General features: G+C 47.8%; 1 protein-coding gene across 2 annotated transcripts in view; it reads right to left on the reverse strand.

Annotated features, from left to right (window-relative positions):
• Nucleotides 1–24,877, reverse strand: part of LOC148526413 (hexosaminidase D-like) — an 87,107-nt gene that overhangs the window by 61,226 nt on the left and 1,004 nt on the right. Inside the window, exons 1-2 of one of the 2 annotated variants that reach the window (XM_088470342.1) lie at nt 16,942–17,386; nt 16,580–16,670 (exon numbers count right to left, since the gene is read on the reverse strand). In XM_088470342.1, the coding sequence (XP_088326468.1) occupies nt 16,580–16,670; nt 16,942–16,963 (113 nt within the window). In that variant the 5' untranslated portion in view covers nt 16,964–17,386. Of the gene's footprint in view, nt 1–16,579; nt 16,671–16,941; nt 17,387–24,877 lie in introns of those variants that run through there. The other variant, XM_088470343.1, reaches the window with a different exon arrangement.

Genomic DNA, 24,877 nt, shown 5'->3' on the forward strand with positions numbered 1-24,877 from the left:
GTGTTTTTGTATATGACAGCCTGGTTGGCTGAGTGAAGGGTTTGTGTCAGGTGGCCAGATCATCCTATAGGCAGAGGGATAGGAGGAGTTAAATGGAGGATATATAAGGAAGGGTTAGAGGGCAGCTCAGCCTCTTTTGCAGTGGAATTTCGGAAAGGCTGAGTATCTCTAGCATATTTATCCTATTTACTTTGTTACCACTGTCTTTTTCACCATGTCTCGTCCTCGTCGCGATGCCCCCCCTCCCCGCCGGCTGGCTGAATTTTCGTGCCCTCTGCGCTCTGTTCCCGCCCGCTTATCTCCCCCAACCTCCCCTTCCCAGTTTCATTCATCCACCCCGAGCGGCTCTGCCCCCCTTGTCATCGGCCCCCCAGCGGCTGCTGGGTCCGCTCCCTCCTCTGCCTGCACTCTTTCCCCGCGTGCTTCTGCAGCTGGCGCGCCTACATCCCCACCTCGCCCCGGCGCCAGCTCTTCTGGCAGCATCGCAGCCCCTGCTTCTCCAGCGCGCGACGAGTCTGCGCATTCCTGTCCGCTCACCCTCTCTCCGGTCAGCGTCGCGTCTCCTTTGGCGCCGCTGGGGTCCCCTTGCACACCTGCTTTGCCTGCGGCTCCGGCGGGGGCTCTCGGCGGCGTCAGTGACGTGCGCGCCGCATTTTCCGCGGGTCTCCCCCATTCAAGCAGCGGAGGTCACCTGACCTCAGCCCCGTCCTGGCCTCATGTTGGGTCCGGTGGTGTCGTGGCCACCGCGGCTGCGACCTCTGCCGCTTTGATTTCCGGTGGCCCAGCCGGCCTGGCCCATGCGGCGGGTCCGGTGGCCATCTTGCCTCAGGCGGCCATTTTAGGTGCGGGGTCTCCCTATTTCCCAGGCACCTTTCCACATTTTTCGGGGGGTTTGGCGCAGCGTTTAAGCTCCCCAACTTTGCCCGCTACTCCATTTGCTGGAGTATCATTTGGGCACGTAGTGCCGGTTTCTATTCAACCCCCATGGTACACCCCAGCCGGCAGCCAGGCACCCTCCTTTAATGCACCACCCCCCCTTTCTATGGCAGGCCCTTCTTGGGGTCAGACTTCTTGGAGCTCAGGCGTAGCTCCTCCGATTTTGTCATCTTCTGTTGCTGTTCCTCCTGCCCACTTTTATTCTCCCCATTTCGCAGCCCCTCCTTCGGCATATCCTCCTGCTTTTCAGCATGCGCAGTTTCAGTACCCGTACCTGCCAGCTTGGCAAGTTTACCCACCTGAAGCGGCTGCGCCACCGCCTTTGCCCCCAGTTTCCTCTTTCAGCACACACTCCGGCCAAACTGCCTCTGTTTTTCCCCCGCCCAGTTTGTCGCCTCCTCCGCGGGCGCCAGCCATTCCGCCTCCTAAGCCGGTCACCCTGTCCCTTCCCACCCCGGAGGTTTCCGGGTCCGTTTCTGCGGTGGCTCACACGTCTTCCTTAGTTCCAGGCCTTGAAGTATCTGATGGTCCAAGTGGTGAGGTGTCCACAGTTCTTTCATTGCCTGCTTCGGGACAGGAAGATTCGGCACCGGTATCTGAAGCTGTGGCGCCGTCAAGGGAGAAGTCTGCTGAAGCGGGTCCGCTTCCATCTGGTTCTGGTGAGTATGAAACTCCTTTGTCTTCTTCTGACTCTTCTTCTTCTTCATCTCACTCTTCTGGTTCCCCCGCTCGCCCCCGTAAAATTGCTAGACTGGTTGCGCGGCGGCTGGCGAAAAAGTCAGGCGGCGAGACTAGGAGGTCTGATGAGTCAGGGGCAAAAGCGCAGGAAGCAGGGGCAGATACAGTGCATTGCGCGAATACTGCGGTGCTACGAGGCTTACGGAAAAGTGTAAAAGGCAAAATTCGCAAAGGGAAATTTGTAGACCTGTTTTCACTCACAGATGACATGAGGAAAGGTTTGGTGCAGGCTAAAAAATCGGGAGGCATAGGAGAAGATGCTTTTTGCAACTTTAATACGTGGTTGAAAGGCATTCTCATATTTGCGACATGTTATTTGGAGACCAGGGCGCAGGAGCACGTTAACATTCTCAGGTATCTATTTTTAGTGCTCGACATGTTCGTCAGGTCTCGTAACTTGGCATGGCGTGAATATGATTCACAATTTAGGAAAAAACATGACGGTTCTTTAGTTATTCCTTTCGGGGTTAAGGATGTTGAAGTCTGGTTAGAGGTCTCTCAACAGCGTCGGCCTCCGTTGGACGGTGCGCCTCCTCGGAAATGCTATGCTGCCAACAGACAGGGGTCGACAGGAGTGGGGAGAGGGAAATGCTTTGCCTACAACGACTCCAAATGTACTAGGGGGTCGGGGTGTCGCTTTCGCCACTCCTGTCGTCTCTGCGGAGGTGAGCATCCGGCCAAGGACTGTCGACGTGGGGCAGGAGGTATTTCCCAGGACCGTGCTGAGGGCCCCAAGAGTGCTAGTTAAGGCTTGTTCTCCAGTCCGTTTAGATTCTCTTATTAGATGGTTACATTTATACCCATGTAGAGAGGATGCACTTTTTCTTTACGAAGGTTTTTCAGTAGGTTTTCGTTTACCCATTGACAGGCAGTTGATTGTTAGGGCATCCCAGAATTTGCGCTCTGCCAGGGATTTTCCAGGGGAATTGAGGGTTAAGGTGTGTGCGGAGGTTTTGCTGGGGAGGATGGAGGGTCCTTTTCCTTGTCCTCCCTTGCATAATCTCTGTATTTCTCCAGTTGGCGTAGTTCCTAAAAAAGTGCCGGGCAAGTTTTGGTTGATTCAGCATCTTTCATATCCGCAGGGAGGTTCTGTGGATGATGCCATACCAGAGAATTGTCGTAGGGTCGTTTACCAATCATTTGACGATACCTTGAATTTAGTTCGTAGTTTTGGACATGGCGCTTTGTTGGCTAAATTAGATATAGAATCAGCTTTTCGTTTATTACCAATGCATCCTGAGGCCATGAGATTTCTGGGTTTTAGGTTAGATTCGGGCTATTTTGTAGATAAGTGTTTACCTATGGGCTGCGCGGTTTCCTGTGCCTATTTTGAGAAATTCAGCTCCTTTCTTCAGTGGTGTCTCCATGCCGGGACCGGACAAACGGGCATAGCACACTATTTAGATGATTTTCTCTTTATGGGTCCAGGAAGAAGTGACGTTTGTGCTGACCTCCTTTTTTCTGCGCAGTCCTTATTTAGAGTTTTAGGTGTTCCCGTTGCTAACGAGAAGACAGAGGGTCCGTCTGTTTGTTTATCTTATTTGGGAATTGAGATAGATACGATAGAGGGCTGTTGTAGACTTCCCATTGATAAGGTTGAGAAGCTGCGTGGTCTTATTGAGGTCTGCTTAGCAGAGGATTCAGTAAGGTTACGTAGAGTTCAGTCTCTCCTCGGCTCTTTAAATTTTGCTTGCCGTATTATTCCTGTGGGTAGGGTCTTTTGTAGAATATTGGAGAGGGCAACAGCTGGCGTGGTTCGGCCGCATCACTACATTCGCCTGTCCGCGGAGATAAAGGAGGATCTTCGCATGTGGAATAGATTTTTGATACACTTTAATGGTGAACGCATTTGGCCTTCGCCTCCATTAGCGAACAGTTCGTTGCAACTTTTTATGGATGCGGCCGGATCATCCGGTTTTGGGGCCTTTTTCAATGGGGAATGGTGCGTGGCTCCGTGGCCGATAGCTTGGCGTGAAGAGGGTTTGACGGATAACTTGTTGCTGCTGGAACTTTTTCCAATTGTCGTATCAGTTGAACTTTGGTCCGTGCGACTGAGCAACTGTCATGTAGTATTTTGGTGCGACAATTTGGGTGTGGTTCATGCCATCAACAATCAGCGTTCGTCTTCGCATTTTGTTTTGCGTTTGCTCCGACATTTAGTTTTGCGCTGCTTGGAGTTTAATATTAGATTCAGGGCGAAGCATGTGCCAAGGGTGTGTAATGACATTGCAGACGCGCTGTCCCAATTTCAATTTGATCGCTTCCGGGCGCTTGTGCCGTCGGCTTCTAACGTTGGTTTGGTCTGCCCCTTGTTTGTGTGGCAGATTATCAGGCCGGCTTAGAAGGTTTGGCGTTAAAGTCGCTTGCTCCATCGACTTTCCGGGCTCACTCAGCCGCTTGACGGGATTGGTGCACGCATTGTGCTCTCCCAGACGTGGAGGGTAAGTCTCCGGAACAGTTGATTTCATCTTTTGTTTGGTTTCGTTATCAGCAGGGCAGATCTAGAGCGTTTATAGGTTCCGCGCTTGCTGGTATCTCCTTTTTCTGCAAATTAAAAGGTTTGCATGACCCCACCAAGGCTTTCGTGTTAGTGAAGGCTTTGAGGGGTTGGGCTAAGGGGTCGCCAGCTCGTTCAGACTCTCGCCGGCCAGTCGATTTGCAGCTTTTGTCTGGCTTGTTGACTTCAATGGGAAAGATAGCGGTTGATTTGTATGAAACTTTTCTTTTTAGGCTTGCTTTTGCGGTAGCATTTTTTGGGGCGTTTCGTGTTAGCGAGGTAGTGTCTACCAATAAAACTTCCACAGTTTCTGGTCTTTTGTTAAAAGACATTGTTTTTCGTGACTCAGCGATACTTTGCAAGCTGTGTTTCTCCAAAACAGATCAAACAGGCAGGGGGAAATGGGTTACTCTGCATAAGAATAGGGATTTAGACATCTGTCCAGTTCAGTTAGCTGCCAGGTTTATGGAGTTACGTCCTAGTGGGGGTGCGCAGTGGCTAATTCATGCGGATGGCACTCCTCTGACCAAGTTTCAATTTGCAGCGGTTTTTAAGAAATGTTTGTTAGAATTGGGTTTGAATCCTTCAGAGTATGGCACGCATTCTTTTCGTATTGGCGCTGCTACTTGGGCGGCCCTCTCAGGGGCGTCTGTGCAGGACATTCAGAAGGTGGGGCGCTGGAAGTCAGCTGCATATAAAAAGTATGTGCGCTGCGATAAGGTATAGGGGCGCACCCTGCGTTAACCCGAAAACGTTGCTTACCCGCCAATTGGTCAACGGTTAGCGTTGAGCAATTGGGGGTGTGAAGGGATTTTTAATTTTTCCTCCCGTTAGCCATGATTTGACCCATTTGGTTCACGGGCAGGTTTTTTGGTTTTTCTTCTTCACTCGGGTTCCTGTTTTCCCCAGTTCTGCATCCCTGCTAGTCAGTTGCTATGTGTTACTAAAGTTGTGTCCGTTGGAATTGGGTTTGGTGCGGTTCTCACGGTTAGGTTCTCTCTTTTTCCACAGCATTGACGGAAGAAGAGGGGCAGGTGTGGCTTCTTGGTCACTCATATATTTTTTGGGCGGAAAAATATGTGTTGTCCCAAAAACAGGTTTTGTGGCCTCGCAGGTTTAGAGTGCGTTGGATTGGTGTTAGGGGCTTGCGTGTTGCATCTGTTTTGGCACTGATAGTTTCATCGGTGGCTAAGTGGGGAGTTCCGAATATATTGGTTTTACATGTTGGTGGCAATGATGTGGGCCAGTTGAAAGGTGTGGAGCTGATTGTCAGGATTCGTGAAGTGATGGACGAGATACGTTTGCAGTGGCCCAATATTCGGATTGTATGGTCTGAAATGATGCCTCGTTTGACATGGAGGGGAGTGCGCAAGTATGGTGCTTTGGAGAGAGCACGTAAGAAAGCGAATGTTGCGATTGCCAAGCATGTGGAAAAAATTGGAGGAATTTTGGGGAGTCATGGCTTTTTGGTTGGTGATATTGGGAAGTTCCTTCGTCATGATGGTGTGCATTTGAATGCTGTGGGGACCAGTTTGTTTGTGAAGGATTTATTCTCATTTTTGGTGTAGTTTTTGGGTGGCGGGCCAGTCTTTCCTTAGGGCCTGGCTTTGGCGGGAGTTCGCTGCAACTCAGTGGCTTTAGGTGGCTTAAGACAACTTTGTGGGGGCACTGTCCCTCATTGCCCCTGGCGAATTTGTCCTTCTCTTTGCGGGGGGACCCGGGTGCTGTTTTAGTGCGAAAGCACCTCGGATTGGCCCAGGAGGGAAGTGAGACTCTCGCATCGTTAGTACGTCTTGAAGGGGGGTCGTTTAGTCGTCCTCCGAGTATTGAGCAAGGTGAAAGCTAGAACTGAGTTGCAGCGTCTCTTGGCCACCCTGGTTAGGTTGATTGAATTTAATTTATAAATAAAAAGCTGTGACCTTTTTTAGCCAAGCTCTGGTGTCCGTGTCTTTATTTATTTGTAACTTAAGTTAAGTAAGCTAATCAGGTGTTAAAGTATTGTAAAGCAGTAAACCAATACAGATCTTATTGCAGTTATAGATTCAGCGCTATGAATATGGCAGACTGACTAACATTTATGTGTAGGATACACAATATGTAATAATAACTGGCTGTATCTGCTCTGCATAGGGATACAGTGTACATTTTACAATGCAAGCACTAATACTAATAACATATCAGGCTGTGATGGTGATCCTATTACATAGCTTGTGCTAGTAGATGGACAGTCATGTAAGCAGGTAAGTGCCCTGGGTACTGAAGGGGGCGCCAGACTCGGACTACCATTAGGTATCCTGGGGGGTCTGGCATCTATAATTTATTTATTGTATTTGGTATTACAGTACTCTGGTAGTGCCAGTCAACCAACTTAAACGGATACTATCATCAATGTGAGTAATTCATAGCTATCGTTAGCTTTAGGAGAGCATAGTGCGATTATTCCTGTAAGATACTAATTTGCCTAAAAGTCTACATTTCTATTGTTTTATTGATGAAATCACAGCGGATTTGTTTATGTACAGTTATTTATATAGCGCTCACATAGTCAGAGAATATGGGGTGGGGGGGGCCTAACCCTAACCTTCCCCCGGGGGTGCCTAGTCCTAACACCCCCTTCCCCTAGCCTAACCCTAACCTCCGGGGGGGGTGCCTAACCCTAAGTCCCCCCCGACGGCTGTCCGCACCTGGCTTACCTTCGATTGGTAAGCCGGGTGTCGGGCTCCCGGCAAAGGTCTAATGACAGGCATCGGGATTTCGACGCCAGTCATTAGACAATCGGGATGCCGACGGCCGGCATTTAGACCGCTGGCATCCCTACTGCATCCCCCTGTCGGAGTGGAGTCAACAATCTATATTCACTACCACATGCACACAAGAGTTAATTCTTTGTTAGAAACCAGGTAAACTACAAGCATGTTTTTGGATTGTGGGAGGAAACAGGAGATAACACACAAACCATATATTTAGGGCCTTGGTGGCAACTGATCCTAGTTCCTCAGGGCCTTATTGAGAGATGTACGCTGTTCTGATTTTTACGCAGTTGAGCAATTATCGGTGAACTGCACTTGCATCGAAATGGGCATGTGCCAAGTCCCCTCTGCGATCTCGCACACATACCTTCAAGGATCGCAGTGTGATTAACAGGAAGGCACCGTTTGGGGGAGGCAATAGGGGGTGGTCGTCAAAACGCAAGTGGGACAGAGCAGTTGTAGTTTTGGGGCGAGTTTCAACAGGCGTCTGCAATCCCCTACGTAGATACGATGGCTTCAGCGTCTCAGTCCAGGTGCCCATTCTGTGTGACCATAAGGTTACTCACAGGGGTGATTATCGGAGAACCTGCGTATGGGCTGCGAATGTGTACACAGTAGCGATGCTGTTTGAAATGGCTCTGGTAGCGTCTGTAGAGGAGGGTGCTATTTTAAAAACAATGACCCCTCTGCAACAGAAGACATCACAGGTGCAACACAGTACATCTCTGAATCAGGCCCTTGTGCCGTGAGGTAGCAATGCTAACCACAACGCCAACCATGCTACCCATGTTAGAGCTGCAGAGGTTATTACTATATTTTTTTCCCACAATCCCAATTACTTCACACCTTTCCCTGTGTTAAAGAGAAGAAAATCAAAGTGTAGCCCTCTATAGGAAGTGACCCCAGTAAGAGGAGAACTGGCAGAGAGACCTGGACACTCACAGCGGGATGAGTTATTTCTAGTTCTCATAAACCATCTGACAGTAACACATATTATGAATTGGTTACCAATATTTTTACCAACTGGTACCACTCACCCACCCACACATTCAATAAGCTAATTTCCGCAGTTCTCCTTATGCTGGTGTTCGGGAGAGATAAGGGGGTCTCCGTTGGGTATCGCCTGTTCCAATCCAAGAGGTGACTGGACAGGCCGTATTCTCATCAACATCGCCTACAAAATGTCCGCGTCCATGGAGAGTAAAGTCGCGTATCCATTACACGATATAATGAACGATAATGACATCGTTATCGTTCATTATATCGTGCAGTGGACATTTGGCCTGATTCACGAAGGAACGCACTGATGCAGAGGCACGCCCCCGTCCACGGCAAGAATATACTAATCAATGCATACGCGTGGAGACCGCAGCACAAGATGCAGACGCCCAGCTCCATAATAAGCCGCCCATCTCCCTTTACTCACAACCTGATCAGCACGCAAGATAGTGTAAACATCGGTAACATCGAGAACCATTGGCCCCATACACACAATAGTGTTTGACCTGACCTGCCGCAGGATTTTGTCCACTTCCTGTGTACAGCTTACGGTATGGGTGCGTATGCTGCCGCACTGCCTTAATTATGCACGCCCCTATAATGGCGTTATACTGCCTACGTTCGCCTGACCACCCCCAGTCACCACCCACAAATGCCACTACCTGTCAATCAATATTGGAGGGGTCTGCATACACACTGCGTGTGGTCTGCGTTCCCTAACCCCTGATCTAGTTCGCGCACGCACAGTGCGATGCATACGCATTGCAAAAAAATCGGCCGAGGGCGTGCGTTCTCTCCTGTGCATTCCTTGCTGAATCAGGCCCTTTGAGTCCACTACGGACCGATATATCGTTCACTGCCGGCACCCACCCACCAATATCGTCAGGTTGAACAGCAGGTTTGGGCGATGAGCGACAGCGGGAGCGTGCATCGCTTGTCGTTGACGGCATATCCACTGCACAAATTTGCGGACAATTGAACAATGTTGTTATCATTCAATCGTTCATTATATCGCATAGTGGATACGCGGCTAACAGTTTCAACCTGAAGGACACACAGTCTCCCTAAATAACACAAGGGTTTGTGAATAAAGTATGAAAAAATATAGGGGGAGATGTATCAAGCCTAATGAGTGCAGAAGTTGTCCAAAGCAGCAGGGGCGTTTTAAGAGAGGAGGGGGCCCGTGTGCAGCCTCCGTTTGGGCCCCCTCCTCTCTGACTGCAGCTCAGTGGCGCTGAGCGCTGTAGATTCTTGCTTCATGCAGGTCTCCGGGAAAATGGTGCCCGCGCCTACTTTCCCGGGGACATCTTTTCTGCACATGCGCAGATCACTGGGAAAATGGCGGCCTCCGCCATTTTCCCAGTGAGTGTTTGCTGCTCTACAGCGCCGGTCCGGCACTGCAGAGCAGCACTTCGGGAGTCTGTGGAGAGGTAAGTATAATTACCTATGGGTGCAGGGTGTGCGTTGTGGGCCCCCCTGGACCCGGGGGCCCGTGTGCACCGCACACCCTGCACCCATTATAGATACACCCCTGCAAAGCAGCCAATAAGCTTCCAGCTAAGCATTTATCACTACTACAGCCTCGCACCTAGGTGCATTGCCGGGAACAGTGTCTGCTGATTCGAGGGCCTCACTTATCAATGAGTTTTACCATTCGCAACAAATTGCTCCAGCCAATCAGCTCCCAACTGTCATCTGTTTGAGAAATGACAGTTGTCAGGTGATTGGCTGCAGCACCATTATCATATGCAGCGAGTTTTATCACTCGTTGTGAATGATAAAACTCATTGATAAATGAGGCCGAAAGTGTTGAACAGGGCCGTGACTAGGGTAGTGCGACCAGTGCCATTGAACAGGGCACCGCAGGGCAGGGGTCGCTGTTTGGGCTTGTTAATTTTATTGTTTATTATATTCTCACTTGTAGCTTCCTCTTTTTTCAACTCCAGCATCTCCTGGCCTCCCCTATCTCTTCACTGGCCCTTCCCCATGAGGCCTTGGCCCTTTTTCAGTTGCACTATCTTATGTTCCCATTTAAAAAATGGTGTGGGGGGGGTGTCGCCAATGCTCTCTTTGGCACAGGGCACCAAGAAGTCTAGTTACGGCTCTGGTGTTGAATAAGAGGGAGTTTCAGCTACACCCAGTTATACATGAGCCAAATCCCTATTTCTGACTATACAGCCCTTCACCAGTGATATAATTACTAAGGCAACAAAGAGGGCAGGCTAGGTGTGACTTTAGGTGTTACTTTATCACCAGGCTAAGTTTACATGGGCGTTAACTTTACTGTACGTGTCAAACACTTGCTGAAAAGCGCTAATGTTACAACATCGAGGACAGTGGGCCTGATTCAGACCCGCTCGCGAGCGCTATGCGCTCGCAAGCATGTTGATGGTGGCCCAGTGCGCATTCGCATGATGGAGCCGGCTCCGTCGTGCGCATGCGCGAGACCCGGATAGCGACGTGCAATCCGTCACTCCGGGTCTCGTACTAAAGGGGGGCGTGCTGTCGATGTTAAGTGACAGCGCGCCCCCTTTGGTGGGCGGGGCAGGGGCGTGGCTGCCCAGACGGAGGCGTTCCCATGGGAACGCCTACCGTCTGGGGCCGGCCCCACTGACATCACAAGTGATGTCAGTGGGAGTGCTTTCAGCTCTGTTAGAGCCGAAAACACTCTGGGCTTGCGGCAACGAGACCCTACCACAAGGGTCTCGTCGCAAGCCCGATGGTCGCGATGGTCTTTACCATCGCGACCATCTTCCTGGCCGCTCGCTATAGCTGTGGGTGGTCACCCACAGCTATGCGAGCGGCCAGGAGGCCGCTCTGAAAAACAAGGACGGCCCTGATTCAGAGCGAGCGCTCTGTCAGAGCGTCCGGCTCTGAATCAGGGCCAGTGTTCACAAGCATAGCGTTAATACTCAGCTAAATACAATGGAATCTATTTTTTTTTTTTTTTTAAGTAAAAAAAGACGATCATTTAAAAATTGTGTTAAAGATTTTGATTTAAGCATTTGTGTTGCTTTTTGCTGCATGCCATTTAGATTAAAATAGATTCTGCAAACGTTATATCTCCCCCGTTGTTCCTACCTAAACCAAAATATAAACAGAATTAAGAACTAAACGGTAGCACATTGAAGTATAAAAGTCGTTTCCTCTAGGATTTCAATTTTCGATTTATAGAATAAGTAAAGACTAATAGCCCTCATGCATCTGCAATGGAGTGCCGTAATGTTGCAATTAAGCAACCCGGGACCGCAGGATCGGGGAAATCCAACATGTTGGATTTCACAGATTTTCCGATCACGCTCAAATTATGATTGTGATGGGCACATCGGTCAAATTCAACATGGTGGATTTCACCAATCCTGCAACGGATCGCAGAACATCGATGGCTGCGGGTCTGCATTTCCGACTGGCAGATCAGCATTTCTGATCCGATCGCAGGACTGCGCAATCCGCCGTTAGAGGTATGGGAGCCTTAAGGTAGATGGTTTCTTTAGTCCAGTGTTTCCTAAACTCATTCCTCAGGGAGCACTAAGTGCATGGTTTCCATTTTTCCTAGTTGGTGCACAGGTGTATTCATTACTGCAGCGTTTTTCAACCACTGTGCCGTGGCACACTAGTGTGCCACGGCGCACTAGTGTGCCACGAACAGTTGTCAAGTGTGTTTTATTCCTGAGGAGGCCAATGTGGTGTGTTTTATTCCTGAGGAGGCCAATGTGGTATGTTTTATTCCTGAGGAGGCCAATGTAGTGTGTTTTATTCCTGAGGAGGCCAATGTAGTGTGTTTTATTCCTGTGAGGCCAAAGTAGTGTGTTTTATTCCTGAGGAGGCCAATGTAGTGTGTTTTATTCCTGAGGAGGCCAATGTAGTGTGTGTTATTCCTGAGGAGGCCAATGTAGTGTGTGTTATTCCTGAGGAGGCCAATGTAGTGTATTTTATTCCTGAGGAGGCCAATGTAGTGTATTTTATTCCTGAGGAGGCCAATGTAGTGTATTTTATTCCTGAGGAGGCCAATGTAGTGTATTTTATTCCTGTGGAGGCCAATGTAGTGTGTTTTATTCCTGTGGAGGCCAATGTAGTGTTTTATTCCTGTGGAGGCCAATGTAGTGTGTTTTATTCCTGTGGAGGCCAATGTAGTGTGTTTTATTCCTGTGAGGCCATTGTAGTGTGTGTTATTTCTGAGGAGGCCAATGTAGTGTGTTTTATTCCTGAGGAGGCAATGTAGTGTATTTTATTCCTGTGGAGGCCAATGTAGTGTGTTTTATTCCTGAGGAGGCCAATGTAGTATGTTTTATTCCTGTGAGGCCATTGTAGTGTGTTTTATTCCTATGAAGGCCAATGTAGTGTGTTTTATTCCCGTGGAGGGCAATGTGTGTGTATTTTGTTGATTGTGGGAGCCAATGTGTATGTTTTTTCATAGGTCGCGCATACCGCATAGCCGGATGGTGTGCCTTAGCAATTTTAAAATCTTGTGTAGTGTGCCTCGAGTTGAAAAAGGTTGAAAAGAACTGCATTACTGGCTGACACATTTTAAAAATTCCACAGGTGGAGCTAATTGTTTCACTTGTGATTATATAAGGAGACCTGGAAGACCTGAGGAAGTAGTTTGGGAAACACTGCTCAAGTGGCAAAATAAGTGCTTAAAAAAAAAAATAATGGACCCTATATTGCCGGACCCCAGAGAAGGAACATCCTTCGCAAAAAAGGGCTACAATTCATTAAATCTTCACCCATGGAACAAAATTCATAAAGCTCTTGTAACAGTGAGAGCCTCCGACACGGCAGAAAGATGGGGGGGCCTCAGGGCCGCACCACTTCTCCTAGATCTCACTGCAACAATAAATCCACGAGTAAATCTGAAATGTAAATAAATAAGTGACAAGAATAACTGAAATAAAAAGGTGCCGTGATAGGGTTGTATGGTTACTTACAACCAGTTGCAGATTTTACTCCCCCTGCAAAGTAAAAACCGCTACGTCAGTGAGCCAGTTGCAGACCGTGACAGCACTGGCTTCACTGTGACATGAGATGGCTTCCCACTGGAAGCGCCATCTGCCAGTCACGCAAAGGACAGGTAGCCCCAGGGGGAGGTTTCTCCTCCCCCTGGGACTGCCAGTCCGGGCTGTGATTAGCCAAGAGCGGCTTCCAGTGGAAGCCGCTGCTCTGCCTTTCAGGCAGCCCTACTGGGCTTCTCGGGGTGCAACCAATGCAGTCCCCAGAAGCCGGTGTTATGCGCATGCAGCAAGAGAAAGTGGGTTAAAATGATTCCCGTGTGATTTCTGGTACCACCAGACCATAATTTAGGGATGGACATCAATGGTTAATCACCGATGGTAGATGGTTTGCCATTGATGGCAGAGATCCAAAGGTTCTCAGCCATCGATGGTACAGAGCGCCTCAATATATTTTTTATCTTATTATTACTTGGCACTGGGACACTGACCCTATCTCTGCCCCCCAATGCAACTTGTGAATCCCCACCTCCAAATCTAATTGGCTTGCTGTCTGGTAAATAATAGAGCAAGGATGACCATTGGTGGGTGAAACCATCAATTGTTCCCCTGTCAGTGGTTTCACACCATCGAGGTTAACCACTAATGGTACCATTGATGGTTAACCAACTTTTGGCCATCCCTAACATACCTCTGGATGCATGTGATACATTGGGCTTTCCTGCTAACCAAGGTAGGCCATCCATAATCAGACGGGATGCCAATCTACACTTGATATTAGCGAAAATGGGCAATAAGAGACATTCAGACGTTCTCCCAGGAATTCTACATTGCTTGGTAGATATGAAAATAAATAATTCCCAGGCCAATATGGCTGTGATTGTGTACTGGTGTGCATTCTATGTATATACATAGGCTGTGGTCATAAGGATATCAGAGCACTTTGATCAATTACGGTACATACAACAGGTAGATATGGACAGAACAGTTTTAAACATTAGCCAGAAATAGTAGCAATATAATATGGTCACAATATAATATTCAGTATATGGAACAACTGAAATTTCCTGTACGGGGTCAAAAGGGGGCTGGTATATGTGAAGCGCCCAGAAAGTGGGTTTTGTATGCTCAAGGTCACAGCAAGCACTCATAACGGCCGCAGACAGAGAAGCTATGGGCCTGATTCAGCGAGGATCGCAGTAGCAAAGACGCAGGCAATCGGCTGATTAATTCGCATTGTGCATGCATATGCATCGCAGTGCGCAAACTAGCAATTGCGATGGGAAATGCATTTGCAGAGACTACGCAGACCCAGAGCACAGTGATTGACAGGAAGTGCCCTTTGTGGGGGGTTGATCGGGCGAACGCAGGTGTGCCAGTACGTTGCAGGGGTTGCATAAATTATCCACTACAATGCCATATTCAGCCTGAGGCCTCATAGCGTGTCTGACCTTGCCTTAACTGTGCGTATTGGTCCGATGTTAATCGATGTTACCGATTATTTTGCTATGTTGCTCAAGTATACGGATGTGTGTAAGGGGAAGTGGGCGTCCTTATGGTAATCTGTGATCGCACTGTGATTGCCAACGTTTACACCGATGAAATTAGCAACTGCGTAGTGTGCGTGCTAGCAGAATAGCGTTCCTTGCTGAATAGGATCATGTAAAAAGCCTAAACAGAGAAGCACAAATATATTTTACATTTGGCACTCACGTTTTTTGGAATCATCTCCTATATATTGCTGATAATTTAATTACTACACTATTAGGTGCCTGTCCTGATGGTATGTAGTCACTAGGTCGACATTTACAATGTAACTCATTTAGGCCCCATTTACAAAAGAACGCAATACCAGCGGCAATTTTTGTTTAGATACAAACGAAAATTCCACTGGTAATTAGTAATACTTACCTCTCCAGCGAGGTCCCATGAAGTCCAGGTCCTCGGCGAGGTCCTCCGCTGCGCTGCTGGCAACGTAACGATGCCAGCGTCGGGCCTCCAGTGTTATACGCATGCGTGATGGTCCGTCTGCGCATGTGCATGACACGGGGACCCGGCGGTGCCTGGAAGGCTTTGCTAAAGCCGGAAATGCACCGCCGAGTCTCCATTGCCGGCAATGTAGCCCGCATCGCTCTCGCCATCTAAAAGATGGCGAGAGCGATGCTGTAAAAACAGTTAAACAGTTTACTAAATACAGAAAGATGGTATAACCCCTTTAGCGAGCACTAAAGGGGTTATATTTCGTTAGTAAATGGATTATATTGGTAAAATGTCCACAGGTAATGTGTCGGAATGTATCAGAATATCAATGTGTCAAATTTCAACACTGTCTATTGACAACATTAGGGATAGCCTACGGGCGGGAGGGTTGGGCTTAGGCACTAGGGTGAGGAGTAGGGATTAGGGTTAGGGATAGGAGAAATAAATGTACCGGAATACTACAGGATCACAGCTCTGACTCAGTAGTGACAGTCACATGACCGCCAGGACCCGGAAGCCACGCAGGAACCGCTGCAGCCATCAGATGCAGGTAAGTGAAGGAAAGGGCCAGTCAGCTCCATAACAGTGCTTTATTCCGCCCTGTGCTGGCCCCACCTCTAAACATGCTAGGCTATTACATCATGCTTAGGGGCCGGGGGCCGTCAGCTCCACTGCCGGCTCCTGTAAGTAGAGCTCTGAGCAGCTACACACGCCGCAGGGTGTCTGCTCAGAGCGTGGTTCTGCAGTAGCGCTAATGGCCGCAGGGTGTTGTTCCATACATGTGCTGCGGGGAAGCGACTGTGTCGCTCACTAAGCCCTGCGCAGCATCACCGCTCACACAACCCTAGTTACGGCCCTGGGGCCAGTGACATCACAGCCGCTCAAATGACTGCAGTCTCAGCCTTCTGACCCATATCAGAAAACACAGAGCCGTAACTAGGGGTGTGCGGATGGTGCTGCCACACGGAGCGCGGGGTTCCGTGGGCGGCACCGTCTACGCCCTACGGCCCTTGCTTCTGGCTAGCAGGGTGTTTGCAGCGCCGCTGGAGCGTCCTTCAGATACTCCAGACAGGCAGCCTGTACAGCCGATTGCATAGCTGCACTTACCGGTGGTGCCGGCCCCGTCCCCCTCTGCGTGATGTAATATGCACATGAAATGTAATATGCTGGATCCCTCCCCGGCTATGGCGGATGTGCATGTGCAGTCCACGGGATGGCGTATGCGCACCACCCGATGCACTGGCCGGCAGCTCTCCGGACACATCGCAGGGACGGGCTCCTTTCGGAACCCGCGTCCCTGCATGTCCCGGATGATACATCCGGCCGATAGGATCGCTTTTTGCAAAGCGATCAGGGGCGTTACTGGCATGTCCTCATCACATTGCAAAAGCGGTCATTGATAAATGGGCCCCTTAGACACTGTCCTCCAGATGTGGGTAGAACTTTGTCTTTAACTGAAATCTCAGATTTACTCTGAACAAGTTATTTACCATCATGCTTCATTTTCAGTTATATAAGAATGTTGTGGCTGTAGGGGAAATAATAGCATGCATTCATCTCACAAGTACCTGCTGCATCTTTAACATTTCTAAGTCATTTTCCATAAAACATACATCATGTTTGTTCTTTATTTCATAAATGATTACTTTGTACTTGATTAATGTTTAGTGAAGGTGTGGTACAGGGCCTGACAGCTATCAGCGGCCATTGCTACTTGTCTGGAAACTTACCTGCTCTTAGACATATACTTCATCACAGCCAGGATAACAATGACCAGAACTCCAAAGCGCAGCAAGTTGATCTTTTTTTGTGACACCATCACTAGGGAGAAGAGACACAATGGAACAATAATTATCAACTGTAACTCGACTACTGCAAACAGATACAATACATACAATGTGACAGGTATACAGTCTGCACAAACAATAGGAGGGTTCATATTTCTTCTTAACCCTAGAAAGCTAACCATGTGTCTGACGCACCCAGCCATTTCTAACTTTCCAATAAAGAACATTCAAGTAGCAGCTTTACCTTGTAAAGGTAAGATGATGTTACAGTGTCAGGATTCTGCCTGGGATCGGCTGTTACTTACCGCAATGCCGGCTTCCCCTCATTAGCGAGAGCAGTGACTCGTCAGGTGCAGCGGTAGGTGACTTGCTGAGTATTCTCCCCGGGGCCCAAATGACTTCCACTCAATCCTCCATATCGGAGTTCCTGCGGTGATAATCATGGGCGCTGCCATTTTGGCTGAATCACCTATAGATCCTTATCCAGTGGTAGCTGTGTCAGTTCTCAGCTGAGCCTTTGATCAGCTACCCAGGGGTATGTAAGTCTGACTCCAGGAACAGGAAACTGCTGTTCAACTTTGCTGTTCCAGTGACTGTGATTCTTACCAGTGTTGCTCTGTGGGTTTTCCTGCAGAGTATTTCTTCAGCCTTCTCACAGTTCTCTAGAATTACCTGCATTAACATCCATGCTATTCTCAGTCTGAGACTTTTTGGTTCTCTCCCAAGAACTTCTGTCCTTTATATTTATATTCCTGTGTGTCTTGTAATGTGCTGCTAGTTCTATTGCAGCTTCCCTGTTACTAGGTGTCGGATTTCCTGCTAATCACTAGTTAGCTCCCAGCTGGACATCTCTCTGTGTTTTTCTGTGCAAATCAGTATCTGGATACCTAGCTATTCCCAGTACTGTCTGTGTTAACTCTTTCAGCTGTGAAATCGATTACCAGTGTCTCTGTGTAAGTCTGAGTCTGCATCTCAAGTTAACCCTTGTGTATCCGTTACCAGTATCCCAGTACAAATCCGTGTCCGCACCTTTAGTGCGTCTCAAGCCTACATCTGTGTACTCGCTACCCGGATCTCAGTACAAGACCATGCCTGCACCTTCAGTGCGTCTCAAACCAACCTCTGTGTACTCTCTATCCAGATCTCAGTACAAGTCTATCCCTGGATTATCTCCTCCTAGTGTTTCAAGTGCCATACCTGTTCAGTTCTCTTTTAGTGTTCTTCATTTCCAGTATCCCTAGTGTTTCCAGTCCTCGTAGTTTTTAGTTTTGTTTTGGTCTTCTGTCCAGAGGGCCGCGACCTGCTCACTTGGCAGGGGCGTATCTATAATGGGTGCAGAGTGTGCGGGGAACACGGGTCCAGGGGGGCCCTGCACCACACACCCTGTACCCATAGTTTTACTTACCTCTCCGGAGTCCGGCACTGTAAAAAAAACGACTGGAAAATGGCCGCTGCAGCCATTTTCCTGTAGTTTGCGCAGTACAGTGAAAATGGCCACCACGGCCATTTTCCCGGTGACCTGCGCATACTTTATAGACTCTGGGCGCACTCTAGTGCCCAGAGTCTATAACTCCGGCGATTTCAAAGTGTTTTTTTTTTCTAAGTGGTATTGTATGCACAGCATAATTTAAAGAGTTAGACAAGAGACTTTACTAGCTTTATCCTCTGCGATCAGCGAGGGATGATCTGACTGACTTTCCCCTTCTCATCCTGCAGGTAATCTATTGGGACCAGTCATCTGACATAGAACTAGCAGTGCTGTATGAGTATACTGATTTCATAGGTACTTTGTTATTAATTATCTGCAAAAACCAGAGTGACTTAAGGTCTTGCAACTTAACTATTTATTAATTCCTAGATACATGGGATGCTGTTTAGGGTCTTTCTGTTTGTATTAGAATTGTATGACTTGTATCTGGTGTGGTGAGGTTATTGGGGGTTGGGGCATACATGCCTACCCTCCCGGTTTTCGCGGGAGGCTCCCGATTTTTCGGGTAACCCCCGCACCCCCGGAAGGGTAGGCATTTCTCCCGAATTCTGCCCACTTCCTAGTGAAGTGGGCAGAATTAGGAGAATACCCGCGGCAATCGCAGGTCTCCGTGAAGGGGGCGGGGCTTAAACTGTGATTCTGCATGAATCACAGCATTTGGCCCCGCTCCCTATGTAAATTGTGCCCAATCGCGGCAATTTTACCGTGAGGGGGCGGGGCTTAATGACGCGAATCATCGAGCCCCGCCCCCGTCGGACTCCTGCTGCTTCTCTTACCCGGGCTTCTCCCGGGAAGAGAATATTAAAGGTAGGCAACCCTGGGTTGGGGTGTAATCAGTGACTACACATGGATGCTTCACTACATACCCAGTAAGTTACAAGGCTGCATAGGTTTTTATTTCAAAGTGGTATTATATGCACAGCATCATTTAAAGAGTTAGACAAGAATTAAACAGGAGGAAGACAGGAGGACAACATTTACAAAAGAATTCTTTACAACTTGAAAACAATTGTAAAGGATCTTCTGAGCTTCTGGATACCCTGCAGCTCATTCATTATAACCTGAACACGCCTATTGCCAACGGCCTGCTTCAGCATTGCAAGCAACTACCAGGTGGATTGCTGCATTTACATTTTTTAATGTATTTTTTTTTTTTTGACCCTACACTGTTTATATTATTCCTATACCACTGTCAATGTATCTCTACACCACTGTAGTATCTATAATTTTTAAACCCCTCCTCATCTGTAAGAATGCTTAATCCTTAATTTAAAATCCTGCAACTTTAACAGCTCTAAACTTCTTTTTGTTTATTATACACTCTTGTAGTTGTGCCTTCACATCTACTAATACCCCTTTTACACCGGAGCTAAAACCCGGGTTTTTGAAGGGTTAACCCGGGCAGCTTCCTGGTGTAAAAGGGGAGAGGGTTGGATCGCTGGGTCGAGTGACCCGGCAATCCAACCCAGGTAACTAGCAGGGTTTAACACGGGCATAGCCCGTGAAACCCTGCTGTGAAAACAGCGCACTCCGGGTCACGATGACCTGGAGTGCGCTGCTAGCCGGCCGATTGGTCCGGCTTCAGTGGCGCTTGGAGATGACGTCATCTCCAAGCGACCACTTTCACTCCGCAAAAGCCGGGTCTATGCAGACCCGACTGCGGTGTGAGCGGCGCTGACTCGGGAATATCCCGAGTCGGCGCCGGCAAAATTCCGGGTCTGATCCGGATAGGAACTTTGTTCCAACTCCGGGTCAGACCAGGAATTTAGGTGGAAAAGGGGTATAACACTGTTCTTCCTTTTTATCTGATTTTTAGACATTTTAATTGTACTATTCCTGTATCTCACTCATCACTACTACTGCTGTTTTCTCCCAGCATGTGTGTTATTTGTCTATGTACTTGTCTTGTGTGCTCATTTGTTTATGTACTTTGTACTACTGTAAGGCGCTGCAGAACCCTTGTGGCACCATACAAATAAAGGATAATAATAACTAGGAGACCTAGTTACTGTCCCTCCTGTCTTTTATTCATCCTTATCCTAACCTCCCCGGTTTTCTACCTCAATAGAGGTATCCCAAGTGCCCAGTCGGGACATACAGGACACTCTGAATAAATGCACCAGCAGTTGGAACCAATCTAGGTCTACCAAAACCTGAAAGATATGGAATGTGTCAATCGAAATAAAGCTGGAAAGACATCATACCAATGTAACAGGTGTCACAAGCCGATGTGCATAGAACATCGGGCAATGAGCTGTATTGAATGAAAAAAAAAAGCTTTTTTTTTTCAGATGTCATTTCTTTTCTAGAACATATAGGGGCCCATTATTCAATGATCGCTTTTGCAATGCGATCAGGGCATGCCAGTAACGCAAATTGTGCTAGTCCAATTGGTAATCTCCATTGAGATTATTGGAACACTTTCTATGTGGATTTAAACTGGATATATTCCTCATATTACGGAGAACAAAAAGGCTTTTGAGGGACCGGTGCCAATTGCAATTGTTGCTGTATTTCTTAAGGTGCATACACACACAATTTTTTGAACGATTATTGTTTAACGATAATTGTTTGAAAAAATCGTTCACTTTCTGAGTCAAGCGATGAATGATTATTGTTCATGCGCGTTCACGTTTGTAGTTTGTAGTTCAGTCAGACTTGTCAACTCAACGATTTTCATTAAGTTAATATGCAAAAATCGTTTGTAGTTCATAAAAATCGTTCATTACATTTAAATGAACATAGTAAATGAACAACTTTAGAAAATCGTTGACTAAAATCGTTCATTAACTCTATCGTTGTGTGTGTATGCAGCTATAGAATTGTCACATTCAGACAAGCAGGAGTGGATTTTATGTTTCCAATTGATTCATGCTACACATGTTTCATTTAATTAGTGTAATTGAAGCTAATAATTCATTATTAGAAGGATTTATTCCTTGTCTTTTATTGTTTTTGTTTTGATGATTATATTTATTTTATTTATATTTTTTATTAATTATAATAATATAGACTTTTTTGTGTCCTTGTATATTGTTATTTGAATAAAAAGTAAACCAGACTTTTTATATTGGAACATCACCAATGGGACTAGCGCAATTATATAATTTTTTTAATTTACATTGGAGGCTGCAGATCCCTCTTTTATTTGCAGCTGTCTGTTTTTGGTTCTTTGTATATCAGTAATTAGATATTGTGATTAGGCACCATCAGATTTGATCTTTTTGGTTTTTGTCATGCCAGTAACGCCCCTGATCACATTGCAAAAAGTGATCTTATCGGCCGGATGTACCATCCGGGACATGCAGGGACACGGGCTCAGAAAGGATCCCGTCCCTGCGATGTATCCGGAGAACTGCCGGCCAGTGCAGGGGGTGGTGCTCATCAGCAGTCCCGTGAACTGCACATTCGCCATAGCCGGGTAGGGTTCCAGCAGATCCCTCCAGCGGCTAATAGTGCGCGGTGTAACCCATAGGCTACAGCAGCTAACGTCATCTTCAGATGGTGGTAGCTGCGGGTGCCCATATCTGGAATGTATTGCATTCCGGATATTGGTGAATTTGGCAACATCGCATCCCCCGTAGAAAGGGGGGAGGCGGCTGCCAGCGGTAATGGAGTGATCACAGCAACAGATACCTGCTGCGGTCCCTCCTTCATACATACGGGGGATACTTCGGATTTTAGGTAAACCCCCGAAAACGGGTGTATTCAGGGATTTTACATCAAATACACTTTGATAAATAGTCCCCATAGTATCCATGTACATTGTTCAATACATGTTATTTTTCTGGATACTACTGATTTTTTATCTTACAGGTATCACAGATCCAGGTTAGTTGTAATGAAAGTTTTCGGTTCGCTTTCTAGGGTAAAAGGGACACACGTAGCAAAACTCAGTCATTTCTATTTACTATACACAAAGCTTTGCCTAATAATACTGGGACCAGCCCCACAAAAAAACACAGCTGCATTCGCTCCTATTATGCGCACAGATAATCTTTACAAGTGCCTTGCCCAGTGTCACATTTCTGCTGGTGATATCTATTGCTGCTCTCTCTCAGCTGAGGCGGATTCTGAGTTGGGAGCAAATCAAAATAAAGGATTAGCAGTTACTGAAATACTCAAACAACTTGTCTGGCAGAAACAATACTACCAAGCTCAAAATAGACCCTGAGATCACATTTCTTTCTCATTCTGGTGTTTGTCGTGAACAACAACTGAACCTCTTGACTATGGGCCTAATTCACTATGGATCGCAACTGCAATTGTGGCTGCGATTACACATGCAGTCTGACTGCGATGATATGCTAATCCATTGTGATCGCTATGCCGGCACAGCACTACATAAGGACGCCCACCTTACCTTACACACATCCGTAATGTTTAGCAAGACTGCAAAATCATCGAGTACAATCGGAGCCTGACGCTTGCACAAGGTCAGACCTTACTCAGAAATTACTAACTTGATCGCACGCAATGTGTACTCGAGCTGCGTATGGCATTGCAGTGGATAATTTATGCACGCCCCCGCAATGGCGTTCAAATGCACTGGCACGCCTGCGTTTCCCCAAGCTCCCCACCCCCCCTGTCACCACCCACAAATAGCACTGTGATGTCAATCACTCTGTAATCGGTCTGTGTAATCTCTGCGATCGCAGTGGCATACGCATGTGCACAAATCAACAATCGGCCAATTGCGTTTGTAATCGCAGTTGTGATCCGTAATGAATCAGGCCCTATGTCTGCATGCTTTTATACACTGGCGTTGCTGCACAATATTTGCACTAATGAGCGAAATGGACTCCGGAGAGGTAAATATGCTAATTATATTGGTGCAGGGTGTGCGGTGTGGGCGATCCAGGGGCCCGTGTGCACCGCACACCATGCACCTATTATAAATTCACCAGTGCACACAAATGTGTGTGCTGGGCGCTACTGCCGCTGATAGGCCTAGTAGGGGCGAGCGCCAGACCCGGGCCCTCACCAGGCCCCTCCAGCAAGCCTAGGCCCTGGTAATCATTACCCGCTATCGGCGCCCCTGGATGGGGGGAGGGAAGTCACATTCTAATGTAGGCCAAGTACAGTATAAGGGCATACTTGCCGACATTTAACTTTACCTTACTGGGAGAAGCCCGAGGAGGTGACGCAGATGGGAGGTGTCGGGGGCAGGACCGGACGGGTCACGTTATAAAGACCCGCCCCGTCACTGTAATTTGCAGCGACCACAGCATATTTAAATAAGGGGCGGGGCCAAATGGCGCAAAACTCAGAATCGTGTCATTAGGTCATGCCCCCTGCTCGCGGACCTGCCGATCTGCAAGAAAATTCTCCCCATTCTTGCGGGAGAAGTGCCTACCCTTCCCTGGGTGCTGGGGGTTATCGGGAGCCTCCCGCGACTTCCGGGAGGGTAGGCATGTATGTATATGGGTGTGTTTAGTCAAATGTGGCTCATGCAAACCTGCACAAACGGCCACCCCCTCTTTCGGCGGGAGAGAAGAGGGCCTGGATGGAGACTGCACACGTGCCTCCTCTCTTAATACGTTCCTGGATTTTACAATCCCTCCCCTGCAAACTCTGTCTGGCTCTGGAATCAGACACTGTGCGCATGCCCAGCATCAGATTCCCCGGGAGGACTAGTTCACAAATGTGAGAGACTCCTCCGATGTGCCCGGGATCAAACTTGCAGGGAAAGAGACGATCACTACCGCAGTCCCTGAGAGTTTTCTTTAGTAATAGAAGGGGAAATTTGGTTTGAAATGAAAAAGTCTGTGGCGATAAGGATTGATAATAATCGCGGTATTGAGGCTTTCCCTATTTTATGAAAAACAACATAAAATAACCAAAATAAACTCCTTGCCCCCATGATGGTATTCCTTCACTTTTACATTTAAGGAGGGATAATTAACAGGACCTATACTAATTATAGGCATGCAACCAGTGATTCTGGTCAGACAGCACCTGACTTGTCACTTTTCTCATCCCTTATACAAAGTGTTCCAATCATTTGTACATGGGTAGTGTACACCAGAAAATACTACTATTGCAACTTAAGGGGCATACTGTATGTATCAAAGCTTTATGTGAGATAAAATTGTGAGATATATATTACCAACCAATCAGCTTCTTACATTTTGCAGGCTGTGTTTAAGAAATGATAGTTTGCAGCTGATTGGTTGGTGATATATATTTCACAATATGATCTCACATTAAGTTTTAATACATATGCCCCTTAATCTCAGAACTGCATGACCCCGTTGGTTTCCGTTCACCGTTCTCACAAAACATACAGGTAGGTTAATTGGCTTGTGTGACCCTACGGTGTGTTAAGCTGGCCACAAACTAGACCAACTTACATCGGAATTGGTATGAAATACCGCCGGCCGCATGATTCCCGGCAGCGGCAGCCCGGCATCAGCAGAGATCCCAGCCGCGGAAGCCCGACAGCGCTGGAAATCCCGATCGTGGATAGGTAAGTATTGTCTAACCTAACCCCCCTAACCCTCCTTAGGGGTGCCTAACCCTAACCTCCCCCCCAAGTGCCTAACCCTAACCACCCCCTTCCCCGCTGCCTAAACCTAAGTCCCCCGGGGGGTGCCTAACCCTAAGTCCCCCCCCGGGGTGCCTAACCCTCCGTCCCCCTAGCCTAACCCTCCGGGGGGGGTGCCTAACCCTAAGTCCCCCCCGGGAGCCCTAAACCTAACCCTCCCCCCCTCGGCTGTCCGCTCGCGGCGCCCGGCATCACTACGATCGGG

This window comes from Taudactylus pleione, unplaced genomic scaffold, assembly GCF_031769625.1.
Source record: "Taudactylus pleione unplaced genomic scaffold, aTauple2 ptg000098l, whole genome shotgun sequence".
NCBI classification, from domain to species: domain Eukaryota; kingdom Metazoa; phylum Chordata; class Amphibia; order Anura; family Myobatrachidae; genus Taudactylus; species Taudactylus pleione.